The sequence below is a fragment of the Podarcis muralis genome, chromosome 1, assembly GCF_964188315.1.
Source record: "Podarcis muralis chromosome 1, rPodMur119.hap1.1, whole genome shotgun sequence".
Classification (NCBI taxonomy): domain Eukaryota; kingdom Metazoa; phylum Chordata; class Lepidosauria; order Squamata; family Lacertidae; genus Podarcis; species Podarcis muralis.
The window spans coordinates 51125979-51139475 of record NC_135655.1 but is presented as its reverse complement, the minus strand read 5'-3'; the positions used below and the strand labels follow the sequence as shown (position 1 = coordinate 51139475).

The following is a 13497-nucleotide window of genomic DNA, read 5'->3' as shown; positions in this document are numbered from 1 at the left end:
TCCAATGAAGGACACCTATCCTTGCAGAAAATGCTGCAAGGTGGACTTTATTCTGATTCAGTTCTTAAAGCAAGAGTGTATACTCAGAGCACTGAGCACAGATTAGCTGTGCCTTAACTGTTAAAGACAACCTGGTTAACCTGATGTGCAGTGTTGCACATCAGTTCATCAAGAAGGTCCTAAAAACATTAAAAAAACTAAAGCATGCAAGATTCATATAATACTTTTACTTCAAAATCCAGCAATTGACTTAGCTTTCTGGGGAAGCGGGGAGTGATCCATGCTTAGACTCAAGTTCATAAAGTGCTCTCGTTTCACTTAAATGCTACTGATAGCTTTGTAGCACAATCTTACACATGTTGATTCAGAATTGAGCCTTACTGAATTCAATATGACTTACTCTCTAGCAAGTGTGCACTGGATTATGATAGGTTAACTCTGATTTTGTGTTCTCTTCTTTATACAGTGATACATTTCATTCTAAGAAAGGAATACATTTTGAAAATTAGTGTAACACCTTCAACCACTTTACCTGTGATCCAAGCAGGTTTGGAGAGGCTGCAGTAGTTTGCTGCTGCTGTAGCTGTAGTGGCTGTGGAGTTTGTATTTTGTTTTCTGACTGTGCCAATGGTTGTATTTGAAACTTAATGTCCGGCTGTTCCTGCTTTACCATCAAATTCTTCCGCAGCTGTTCAACCACTCTTTTCTATCATGGAAACAGACACAAAAATACCAGGCATTACATTATTTAACTTGCAAAACACTATATACACTTGTTTATAATTTATAGTTTATAAATCCATTTACTGTCTGGCTTTCAAAGGATTAATCTAGGTGGTCCAAGCCAACTGCGTCGGCACTGTCCCTTATGTGTGATACAGTAGCTGTTACAATGAGAGTGTAACTGACAGGCAGCAGTGGCAGAATAGACATGTCCTTCAAACAAGATGTCATTTAGCAATTAACTATGGCACTACAGTTACACATATCTGTAGGATCATTGAGCTCTCTCAACCTATTGGGTGCTACTTAATGAACTCCTCAGTATGCATTCCGAGTATTCAAGAGGGATCCTAAAAGTATGGTCATGTTTCAGATCAAGGAAATAAATGAAAATAATATACTGGCTCATTAGGCCAAAGTGCTACCAGCTACTTTGCCCCCACTTACAGAAGGCATCTCAAGATGGATTAACAAATATTGGCAACTTTATTTTATTTTATTTTTTAAAAAATATTTTTATTGAGTTTCTTTTCTTAGGGTCATAGACACAAGGTTGGAGTAAAAGAATACAAGAAACAAAAACAAAATAAAAATGATAAAAAGATCATTACAATCCAACTTTCAATGATTTTTCCAATATTCCAAATGGACTTCCCCGCATCCTCCAGACTCTGCGTTCTTTGCAATAAAAATTTCAGCAATTTGTTACCTTGTTTCTTAACTTACTGTATCTTTCAGTTATTATGTTTCTAAGTTCACCATATTATATCCCAACTTTGTACATTTAAAGTTAACATAATAAAGTTGTTTCATATTACCACCTCTTTTTTCTTATCTTAATTTTCAGTTTGCCTAATCAAGTTGCTAAAGCAAAAAATTTCCTAATCGTGCGTATTTCTTAACATTCGTACAACTTATAGTGTTTTTGCAAATAGTCCTTGAATTTTTTCCAGTCCTCTTCCATTGTTTCCTCGCCCAGATCTCGGATTCTGCCAGTCATTTCAGCCAATTCCATGTAGTCCATCAACTGCGTCTGCCACTCCTCCAGCGTGGGTAAATCTTGAGTCTTCCAGTGCTTTGCAATAAGAATTCTTGCTGCTGTAGTAGCGTACATAAACAAAGTTCTGTCCTTCTTTAACACCTTCTGGTCCACCATGCCCATAGGAAGGCCTCTGGTTTCTTGGGAAAGGTATACCTAAATACCTTTTTTAACTCGTTATAAATCATTTCCCAGAAGGCCTTCACTTTTGGGCAGGTCCACCAAAGATGGAAGAATGTCCCTTCTGCCTCCTTACATTTCCAGCATTTATTATCAAACAAGTGGTATATCTTAGCTAGCTTGACTGGGGTCATGTACCACCGGTATATCATTTTCATAATGTTTTCTTTCAAGGCATTACATGCCGTAAACTTCATACCGGTGTTCCATAACCTTTCCCAGTCTTCAAACATAATGTTGTGTCCAATATCCTGTGCCCATTTTATCATGGCAGATTTAACTGTCTCATCCTGTGTATTCCATTTAAGCAGCAAGTTATACATTTTCGAAAGTGTCTTAGTTTTTGATTCTAACAATTCCGTCTCTAATTTCGATTTTTCCACCTGGAAACCAACTTTTTTGTCCATTTTAAAAACCTCTTGAATTTGAGCATAATGTAACCAATCCCGCACCTTATTTTTTAGTTTGTCTTGGCTCTGCAACCTCCATTTGTCTCCAGTTTTTTCAATTATTTCCCAATATTTTGGCCAGTAGGCCTCCATGTTGGGTCTTTTCCTAGCCTTGGCCTCCATCGGTGAAAGCCATCTCGGGGTCTTGCCCTCCAATAAGTCTTTATATTTCGACCAGACCGCAAAGATTGCTCTTCTGACAATATGGTTTTTAAATAGTTTATGAACTTTGACCTTGTCGTACCACAGGTAAGCATGCCAACCAAAAGCATTGTCAAACCCTTCCAGATCCAGGACCAAATATTGGCAACTTTAAAAACTCTTTTTAAAAAATTAAACACTGCAGACATCCATTAGAGAACTCATTCCCGCCCCCCAAATGGCTGAATGCAGAAACCATCAAATATGATAAGCAATAATAATACAGCCCTCAAACCAGAAGTTACGCGCACTTCAATTGAAATCCCCCCATGCACTATTGTTCCTACACAGTTCATCCTAGAATCTGTGGTATAGCCAGGACATTCACAGTTCAAACAACCTGCCTGGTTGTTTCAGTCCTGCACAAACCTATCAGGCTAATTTCATGCAGGCGGTAAGGGGGGGGGGATGAGAGATAGGGCGGAGAAAGGATTGAGTGTGTCCTACCCACATTTGGCTTCATCCCCACCCACTGCTGGCATGAGGTCCCTGAAAGATTGTATGTAATCAAGCAAAAAAAAGGTTCCACACTCTTGTCTTAAAAGTAGTTCAGTGTTTCATACAGCAATAGCCCTGAACTCTTAAGAGTACCCAATTCCCTAAAATTTTTAACTCCGTACCTTTTCTGCTACAGCAGAATCTGTTTCAGGTTCGTTGGATTTCTCTCCTCCCCCCCCCCCCATCCCCTTTGGTGGCCATTGGCCAACTCTTAAAACTGCTCAGCCATTGCCTACTCAATCCACTCAGACTTTGCCTTCTCGGTCCATTCTTTTATCAAGTTCTCCCACCCCACCCCCCGCCACCACCACTTTACAGTGGTGTATATTCCAGACTTCTGTCATCTGTTCTAGAACTCTATGGCTCCTGACCTATCTAGGTGACATTTCTAGGCACTTGGGTCCTCTGAAATGACTGCTTATCTCAGACTTGCAAATAAGATAATTCAGCCACTAGCTAACTTTAGCACCCCACCAACCCACATTTACTTATGCTGACCATTTGTGGCTCAGTGGTGGCTGAAAGTATGTTATTTTCCTTGTCTGGCTACCTATAGATGATTCTTATCAGGTGCTGCAACCTCCCAACAGTTGGTCTTTGCCCCTAAAAGGCGCACTCCTCCATTGTCTCTCGAGACAGGTGGACGTCAGTGCCTTGTCTGGCTACCTATACGTGATTCTTATCAGGCAACCAAGCAAGTGGCTATTTAAAAGACTGGTTTGTAGTTTATCGAACCATGTTGCACTATCTGAATTTATTAGACTACTTTACCTGAAAACTTACACATGAAAATGAAATATAGGCAGCTGACATCAAGCAAAGAAATCTGCTCCATATCTGAGTTTATATGTGCATTCAACCATTGATCAGTCATTTAAGCTTGCTTTCTGAAACATCAAGTCTGTTATCAAGCTATTTAAAATGCTATGTCAGCAAGCAGAGACAGGAACAAAAGGAACATTTCCAGAAAGCAGAGAAATGTAGAGGAAGTAATAGAACAGAAACCAGTTACACCTGCCAAACAATGACTCCACCTATTAACATCACAGAGACTACATTACTGTGTCGAACAAGATCGGACAGCCTTTTTTATTTTCTATAGCTATATTTATGAAGTTCGGGGATAAGGGTGATTTTCTACCAGTTCCCTAGTTCAAGGAAGCCAGCAGCAGAGAGCTAGCATTCATTTGCTCCGTGTCCTTTATCACAAAACAAAAACAGCAGGGAAAGAAGGGGAAGCTAAGCTCGCCTAACTCATGCGCCAAGCTGCAATCATAAGTGAGAACCAATCGGAACAGGAATTTGGTTGAGTAGGAGTCAAGTGAGTCATATCACATTCACAACTCTTCCTCCCCCAGGCGCTGAAACAAAGCCCAGGAAAGCTGGGGAGGAAAATAGGAATGAAACACCTGAAAACTTTCATTAGTTTTACAGAACTAAAGACTTGCCTACTAGCATGAAGAGCAGACAAAATGAGGGAGAAAAGTTGTTTCTCTGCTCATTTATAAAGAGTGAAAAGTTCTCATGCAGGGACACTTCCTGTCCCCTCCCCTAATTTATTACAAGACAGTTCCTTTGTTCGGTTTAAAGGAGGCATCTTCAACCTTTTCAGACCCATGACTCACTTTTAACCCAAACATGCATTCGGGGGTCTATTTCTCAATCTTTTACCGTATATTTGCAAGGTGGCAGTGCTCCTGTTGTGACTTACCTTGGATCAGGCCACACTCTACTACACTGGTGGCCAGTGGCTTAAAGGGACTACCTGTGTTTTATGTTTTAGAATTGCAAAACTAAACACTAATAAGAAGTGTATGTATTTTATAAGCAAACATGCTTTCTAGGAACTAGTAGCCAGCCAAATACCCGTCAAAGCTTAAAAACAGGGTACCTGATATTCAGAGAAAGAGCCAGAAGGAGCAAGAATGGCTGTGCAATCCCTTCTGTCTGTATGAGTGAGAGAAGGTTGTGTAGTCTGCTTTCTCTTGGGTTTGATCTTTGCATAACATGGGCAAATGCTTTCGAGGAAAATATTATTTAACCTATTTATTTCCTCCATCACACAATGCATATAATATGTAATTTAACTCCCTTTCTTGAGGTGCCTGCACTGTGCTTCTGATAGTGCCACAGTTGCAGTCTGCATTGTGTTGACCTGTGGTGGTCTGATACCACATACAGGTCGCATTGCTTGCTGGCTGAGGACTTATGAACACATAGAATAGCAGCAAAACTGAAGTGAACTTAACATTTTATGTGGGCTCCACTCTTTGATGCACCAGACCTTTTCCATTGGCCCATTGTGCCATGTTGGCTTCTTATGACTGGTGTACCTGTAGTACTCTGTTGTGTGGAGGCACCATCATTACATTGGAGCCCAATACCACTATCTATCTTCAACCGCCATCGTGCCATCAAAGCAGCTAAGCCAATGGCATCCATAGTAAGGTCAAAGTCCAGACCACCTGTGACACGAGACCAGGCTAGGGAGTGGAGTGCAATTATGGACAAGTAACACAATTAAGCAGCTTTTATTAAAACATATGATATTATACACTTCTGAAAGATACTTTGTTGGCACAAACTGGTTGTGCATTCTGGGGACCATGTGACTGACCATGCTCCTTGAATCAGTAGTAATCATTATGTTCATTTTCTCCACATAGACTGTACTGCTTGCACATTCTTTTGCTTCATTTTTACCACACCCTTTTCCTAATTACATGAATATTAGAAAACCTCATGTCCTTGGACATATGTCATTTGCTTTGTTTCATTGTCAAAGCTACCTTAAATCAAGCTAAGAGTACATTTTGTTCAACAACATTCTTGAGGATAAAGCTGCCAGAACTGTATCCGCTTTGTGAACACACTTTGTGCTGTTAAATGTACAGGAGATTCAAGATCAAAATCAACAGCTCCTAGTCTATGCATAATTGCACACACACTTTTATAAAGTCTACATATTTTAAATATCTAAAGTCCAGGCAACTCTTTTGAAACACCCCGTAAGCACAAAACAGTATAGATAAGTGCATCTTTTAATTGTTCCTTTGTGTACAAAAGTCATTACAAGATTATGCTAACTGCAAAAAAACTACAGTATAAATATGAAACATATCTGACAGCTAATGGTAAGCAGCAACTGTCCCTTGGCAACCACAACTGAAGACACAGAAATAGCCTGCTGCCCCTCCAGAAGTTGGTGGACTCCCTATCCCATAAACCCCAGCCAGCCTTGGTCAGAGATGGTGGCAATTGTAGTTCAACACATTTAGAGGGCACAAAGTTGTGGAAGGCTGGGCCTAATGTTCTAACCCTACCTGAACTGCCCAAATACCAGGTTTATCTATATATATATATATATATATATATATATATATATATATAGGCACTCCACAAGCCAGTTATTCATTTCTTCACTTCCATTTGTGAAAGCACTGTGAGCTCAGAAAGCCAACATTTCAAATAAACTTGGAAGTCTAACATTACTTGGGGATTTTAATCCCAAGATGTTGTCATGTCCTTTTTGGTACTCTCACACCACCAGTCCCCACTGAACCTGGGCTCACTATGCCTGGGCTCATAAAGAACCAAGTAGCATTGCAATTACAGACTCCTTGTGCAAACAGGAAACAAATACTGGGTAAAAATTTTGTGTCTAATATGAGGCAATATAAAAACAAGAAGGTTTAAGTAGGATAGAATGATGGTTTTCTTTAGGCAGCGAACTAGTTACAATATTTTTAGTGTAATTTCTCATGAATGAACTGAACAAAAAAGAAAATTCTTGGCTTGCTGTATCCTGATTTAGGTCCCGACAGATCTGTTGACTTATGGTCCTGAGATACTCAGTCATGGACTCTCCAACTGATGTGGTACATGTCCTGCCTTAAACTTCCACACAAAATCTCTTGAAATCAGCCCCACATGTTCATTTTCTTGAGAGGGAATTGATCTGGCTATTTAACATTATGCTATTTAGCTGATGATATGGCAATAATACTTATCACCACATAAATGTTTAGTACAGACAGACTTCCGGGTTGACGCGATCGGTTTAATGGCGGATTCCCTCCGAGCTCCGGAGGGAATCGGCTCCATCGAGGACGGGTCTTGCCGCGCCGGCGACGCGGGGGCCCTTAGAAACCACAGGTGCGGATACCTGTGGACCTGGTGACTCGGTGGGCACCTTAAGCGCCCTCCTTGACAGTCGAAGAGCCTTTTTAAAGGCTGCGGAGAAGGTCTGAGGAGCGGAGTGGTGCTGAGAGTCGATCGCTACCTCGGTGGAGCGAAGCCGCAAGCCATTGCCGGAGAGCGTCAACTTTTTTCCTGAAATTTGGACTGAAACAAACACCCTCGTGAGTAAAACGAAATTTGGATTTTAAAAGAAATCAACTTTTTTAATTTGGCGAACGGGGGGGCTGTGTCAAAAGGAAGTCCGCACCCCCCCCCCTTGCATGCACGATCGGAAGCAAGGAGAGAAAGCCTAAGATCGTTGTCTTTTGGGACTGATAGAAGATTCCATCGATTTGTGAAAATAAGTTTTTTTTTCTTTTTTGTTTTTTTTTAAGTTGTGCTGGAGGAAGAGGTGTATTTGGGAAAATGTTTGGGAACCCTCACCCGGGATCCGGGAGTGTTCCGCATTAGCCTAGCCTGAAAGAAAGGGAGTTTGACAGCTGTCATCTGAGTTGTCAAACAGCGGAATCAAGACAAGAACTGTATCTTTATATCTCTCTGATCCAAAGGTGTTACATTTAACCAGAAGTGGCTGGAAAATAAGTAACAACAAGTAATAACAAAGTAATAGACTGTTGGTAAAGGGGGAAAAAAAATGGCAATCCCCCTAGGGGAGACCAGAGACATTACAATGGCTGCAGAAGGAAAATTACAAGCGGAAATAGAAAGAGCCCTTTTTCTCGTGGGAATTCTACAAGAGCAAGAGATAGTTATGGACAAACAGCTCACGGCTTTGATTTCAAAAACAAGCAACTCTACGGATGGAACTGAGGATTTGACCTTGAAAGATTCTGCAGCTGAACTGGAAAAAGTTTCTTTGAAGTTGGAGGACAAGGAGTCTGGAGGGCAAAAAGTACAGGAACAGGACTTTATGCAGCAAGGGGGCAGAGAAGTTTATTGGATTATGGATTTTGAAAAGAGAAAAGTAAAGGAGGAAGATTTTGGACACTACAGATGGGAAGCTGAAATAATGAAGAAATATAACTGGGACTTCCTCCTCTTTTCTGGCATTGGTGAACGTGATTTAAGGGAATATTTGGCAGAACCCCTGCAGCAAGTCCTTTCAACTAGGATTGACTGGAGAGAAGGTGAAGAGACTGTATTGGACATCCCTCGAGACTGGAAGACCAATAAGAAGGATTATCAACAAAACAGGCAGAGAGAGACTCGAATGGTGTTAGAGGCCTCAGATGTGAGGAATCCGGGCTAGGAGTCTTATAAGAGGGCAGATATCTAGGAAGGGACAGATATCCGGACAAGGAGGGAGGGGGAAAATAGAAAGTTTTAAAACTAGTTTATGACTTTCGAGTTTTATAATTTTGACTTATATTTTAACATGAAAATGGGGAAATTTATGGTATAAGAACCTCGATCGATCTTAGAAAAAGAATTTAAGGAATATAAGAAAATGGGATAAATAAGTCGGGCCTAATAAAGGGAATTAAGTTTAAATATAATAAGAAGAGGTTTAAGGAATGAAACAAGAACTTGCTGAATTAAGTTTGAAAATTGGGATGCATGGGCGGGGGTGGGGGGAAGTCAATGAAAGAGGGTTATGAAAGAACCTATTTGTGATTATTTCTTTCTTTCTTTTTTCTCTTTTTCTTCTCTTTTTTCTTTCTTTTTTTCCTTTCTTTATTCTTTCCTTTTTGCTTTGTATTAAAATTTGAAAATCCAATAAAAATTATATTAAAAAATAATAATAAATGTTTAGTACAGACTTAGCAAAACAAATTGCTTGGCAGTTGTGGTCACTTGAAGTCTCAATTTCAAGAGTGGCCAAAACTTGTCATTTTCTTGAGAGGGAATTGATCTGGCTATTTAACATTATGCTATTTAGCTGATGATATGGCAATAATACTTATCACCACATAAATGTTTAGTACAGACTTAGCAAAACAAATTGCTTGGCAGTTGTGGTCACTTGAAGTCTCAATTTCAAGAGTGGCCAAAACTTGTACACCAAGTCTCTTTCTGACTCGCATAATAATTACCCAAAACTCCAACCAACTTGGCCTACTACAGAGATCACCTCCAGGAAGTTGGACAAAAATTAAAACCATCACCCAAGCATAATCTAATAAGGTATTGTCTGAAATACTCTGTCCAGTTATGGTCATCTGCAGGGGTGTAGAATGGGGGGACTGAGGGGGGCCATTGCCCCAGGCACAGTTTTTTGGGGAGCGCACCAAGATGCCCTGCCCCATCGTGAGCTGTTGTGTCCTTCTCAATGCTGCCCAGCGCTGCTTTGGCCCATGGTCCCGCCAGCCCCCATAGTGTGCCATGCCGCCCTGGGCTCTGGCAGGGAATGCTCTGCCACTGTTCATCTGTGTTTGAGAAAGCTGAAGTTACAACTTTTTTAAAAAAAGTCACAGGCTGAAAGAACCTATCTTATCAGCAGGGTGAAATGATTTGGCTGTTTGTTTTAGGGTGGAAAAGCATTGCCAGATATATGACTAAATCATGACATTCTGCAAAAAACTAATTTGAGTGAGGTGAATTCAGGTTAAGGAAAGCTATCGGTACAAGGATTAATCAACAACTAAATGGAGGCTAAATAGTTGGAGAGATAAAATTCTAGAATAGTTATAAGAATGAAAAAATATGAATAAAAGAAACTTACAGAGTTAAAAAAAATACTGGCAGTGTTCTAGGAGTGAATACACACCCCAATGATTCCTCAACCTTCTAGTATAAGGAATCCCAAATTCAAAAATGATTTTTAAATATGTAAAAGAAACAAGTATAATATGAGATAAGCAGAACCTTTTTGGAAGGTGAGGGGAGAGAATGAGAAGAAATTAGAAGAACTACTGTATTTTACAGGAGCTTTCGAAGAATGCCTTTTGTAAAAGGAGGCCCTACAAAATGGAATGAAAACTTTCCTACCAAGTTCACACATATCTCATAGTGTGGTCGTCTGACAGCTACACTGTCGTAATTTTAGACAGTTGAACCTCTGCTCTAGGGTTTACACAAGATCAAGTACTTGTCACTCTCAGAGCAGGTATAGTGAGACAGAGTGGGCAAACAGTCCATTTTTCTTTATAATTACACTCCATTAACCTTCTACATGAGAGCTCCCCTGTGCTTTCATACCAACAACACCAACTGTCCACATCTGATAAGTCTTTATGGAGTCTACAAGACCAGTACATGTAACAACAAAAACCAAAGCACTTTAATATTTCAGACTTAAGCACAAGGCAAACAAAGTTCTTTTACTTAACAATAAATATATTGATAATTATTATTTATTGTTGTTGTTGCTGCTGCTGCTGATATCATCATCATCATCATCATCAGGCAAGCCCAGCATGAATGTTAGAGTCCCCCAGAACCATTGTCCTGGAGTTCTCCAAGTCCACATGACAGACCACTCTCACTCTCAAGTCAGAGAGCTTACTGGGCAGAGGGAAACCAACAGCATCCCTGTTCTGCCTGTAATGCTCAACACCAGGTTCAGAGCCTCAAACCCAGCTCCTAGGCAGACTGGTTTCCTAATTCAGGTACATAGCCGTGTTGGTCTGACACAGACAAAATAAATAAATAATATAACATTGTCCAGTAGCACCTTAGAGACCAACTAAGTTTGTTTGGGGTATAAGCTTTCGTGTGCATGAACACTTCTTCAGATAACATCTGAAGACACCATTTATCTGAAGAAGTGTGCATGCACATGAAAGCTTATACCCAGAACAAACTTAGCTGGTCTCTAAGGTGCTACTGGAAAAAAATTTAAATTTATTTATTTATTTGGTCTCCTAATGAGAGACATGGAATTTTTATGGAAAACTGAAACATTCCCCCACCTCATCTGAATTGGTGCTGCACTGAATTCCTAAGCGAGCAGAGCTAAGCTGGGTCTAGTCCACCCAGATCTTGGTAACGGCCAATGACTAGCTCTCCCTGCCTTTCCATAAAGCTCAAGCAAATGAAAACAACCACCAAAAATGCAGGTTTTAACAACTGAGAAATCATTCATCATATCCAAATGCACGTTGAGGTGCTCTCCCTTCATTGTGGAATCTTCCCAACTGAAGAGTGTTCAGCAAATGAAGCATGACATTACAGAATAACTGTCCAATGAGAATATAAAATAAAACTTTTTTAAAAAAATGTAATTTCCCTTCCCTTTCCAGTAAAAATGTCTAAATAAAAACTGGTTAGCAAACATTAGAGCTATCTGTTTTTCAACACTGAGCACATAAATGACAGCCTACTCTTAAAGCTGGGTCTATTAATAACATAGCCTCCTTGGGGTTTTACCTCTGTGTCAAGAATACTATTTTTCCTTATGCTAGTTTATAATGATGAGGTCTGCTGGTCCCCCCTTACACAAAAATGAAAAAACAAACAAACAAAAAAACAAACACGAGAAACACAGAACTGAAGCAATCCATAATATGATCAGAGTTTTTTTAAGCGTTGCACACTCTGGATAAATACAGCCAACCAATTTACCACAGGGAAAATGTGGACAAATTCTCCACTTCTTAAATGTGTGAACTGCAACAATACAAATGACCATAACTGGTTTTGTAATATTCTGTGGTTGCTGTGCTCAACCACTAGTGATTGACTCATTCTTGGGTTGAGTACACACCACACATTTAAAGTACATGACTTCCACGCAAGAATTCTGGGAACCATAGTTTATCCCCCACAGAACTCCAATTCCCATAACCCTTAGAGCTTCCAAATTTCTTGGGGGAGGTTGTGTGCTTGCAGCAAGTGAAGATATTGGTTCTACCTATTCATTCATGTATTACTGCAGGGTTGTTGTTGTTTAGTTGTTTAGTCGTGTCTGACTCTTCGTGACCCCATGGACCAGAGTATGCAGGGTTATTGTTTTTAAATCACTAGCCTCCCCCCCCCTTACTGGAGCAGAGTTTATTCTGTTCCACCAGATTTTAAAAAGTTAGCTCAGAGCTAATTGTCTTTGTGCTAGTTTATCAGCCAGTTAATGCATGTATTAAGGGACGCGGGTGGCGCTGTGGGTAAAAGCCTCAGCGCCTAGGGCTTGCCGATCGAAAGGTCGGCGGTTCGAATCCCCGCGGCGGGGTGCGCTCCCGTTGCTCAGTCCCAGCGCCTGCCAACCTAGCAGTTTGAAAGCACCCCCGGGTGCAAATAGGGACCGCTTTCTAGCGGGAAGGTAAACGGCGTTTCCGTGTGCGGCTCTGGCTCGCCAGATGCAGCTTTGTCACGCTGGCCACGTGACCCGGAAGTGTCTCCGGACAGCGCTGGCCCCCGGCCTATAGAGTGAGATGGGCGCACAACCCTAGAGTCTGTCAAGACTGGCCCGTACGGGCAGGGGTACCTTTACCTTTACATTTTTAATTGTCTTTGTGCTAGTTTATCAGCCAGTTAATGCATGTATTTATTTATATTACACTTTCCACAGATTTGTGTTCACACTAGTTAATGTTTTCTAAAAGATCACTGCCCTGTTTTGTGTTTAAATTGGTTATCCAGTGTCTACAACCCAAACAGAATACCGAGGAACCCAAACGTTCACTTTAACAAATTAAAATAACAATTGTGTATACACAAACACATACCTCTTCATCACAAAACAGTAACAAACATGACTTCAGAGATATCAGAGTATAATTTTATTGTAAAGGAAATGAACTACTACAAAAACATGAGGGGGGTTAGAACCCCAAATGCCTAACAAAAATATCAAGTATTTAAGAATTTCATAAAGCACAGAGCCAACCACTGGAATTGTGAATTCTGAAAAGCATTAGGGAAAAGCAGAGGAAATCAACAGTACCTTCAAAGGAAGCTCTAGCAACGAAACTTTAAAGTGCAGAAGAACACCTTCCTCACTAACATCACTAGGTACAGATATTTATCCATCAACATGGAAAATGTTTCCAAAGAATGAAATTTGGAGAATGTACTACTAAGCAAACATGTGTGTCTTTGAAGGCATGGATGGACTGGAGGAAAAATAAGAAGGTTTCACAGTGACTTGCCTAAGACAAGGTTAGGGATCCTATATTTGCATAGGAATTTGAATTAATACCTCTGTCTACCCACATGGGTGTCTAAAGGACCACCCTGAGTTAATAAAGAATGGACAGAAATGTTAGGGAAAACAGAAAGTTTAATATTAAAGCGCCTCATGGCACCTCATGAAAATAAATGTAGAAGTTGCCA

At 40.4% G+C, this 13497-nt stretch overlaps 1 protein-coding gene across 8 annotated transcripts in view; it reads right to left on the bottom strand.

The window, feature by feature from the left end:
- The window catches only part of PHF21A (PHD finger protein 21A), a 129390-nt gene that overhangs the window by 32326 nt on the left and 83567 nt on the right, over nucleotides 1-13497 (bottom strand). For all 8 annotated transcript variants that reach the window (XM_028727242.2, XM_077928838.1, XM_028727232.2 and 5 more), the window contains one exon: nucleotides 533-706. In XM_028727242.2, the coding sequence (XP_028583075.2) occupies nucleotides 533-706 (174 nt within the window). The remainder of the gene's footprint in view (nucleotides 1-532; nucleotides 707-13497) is intronic.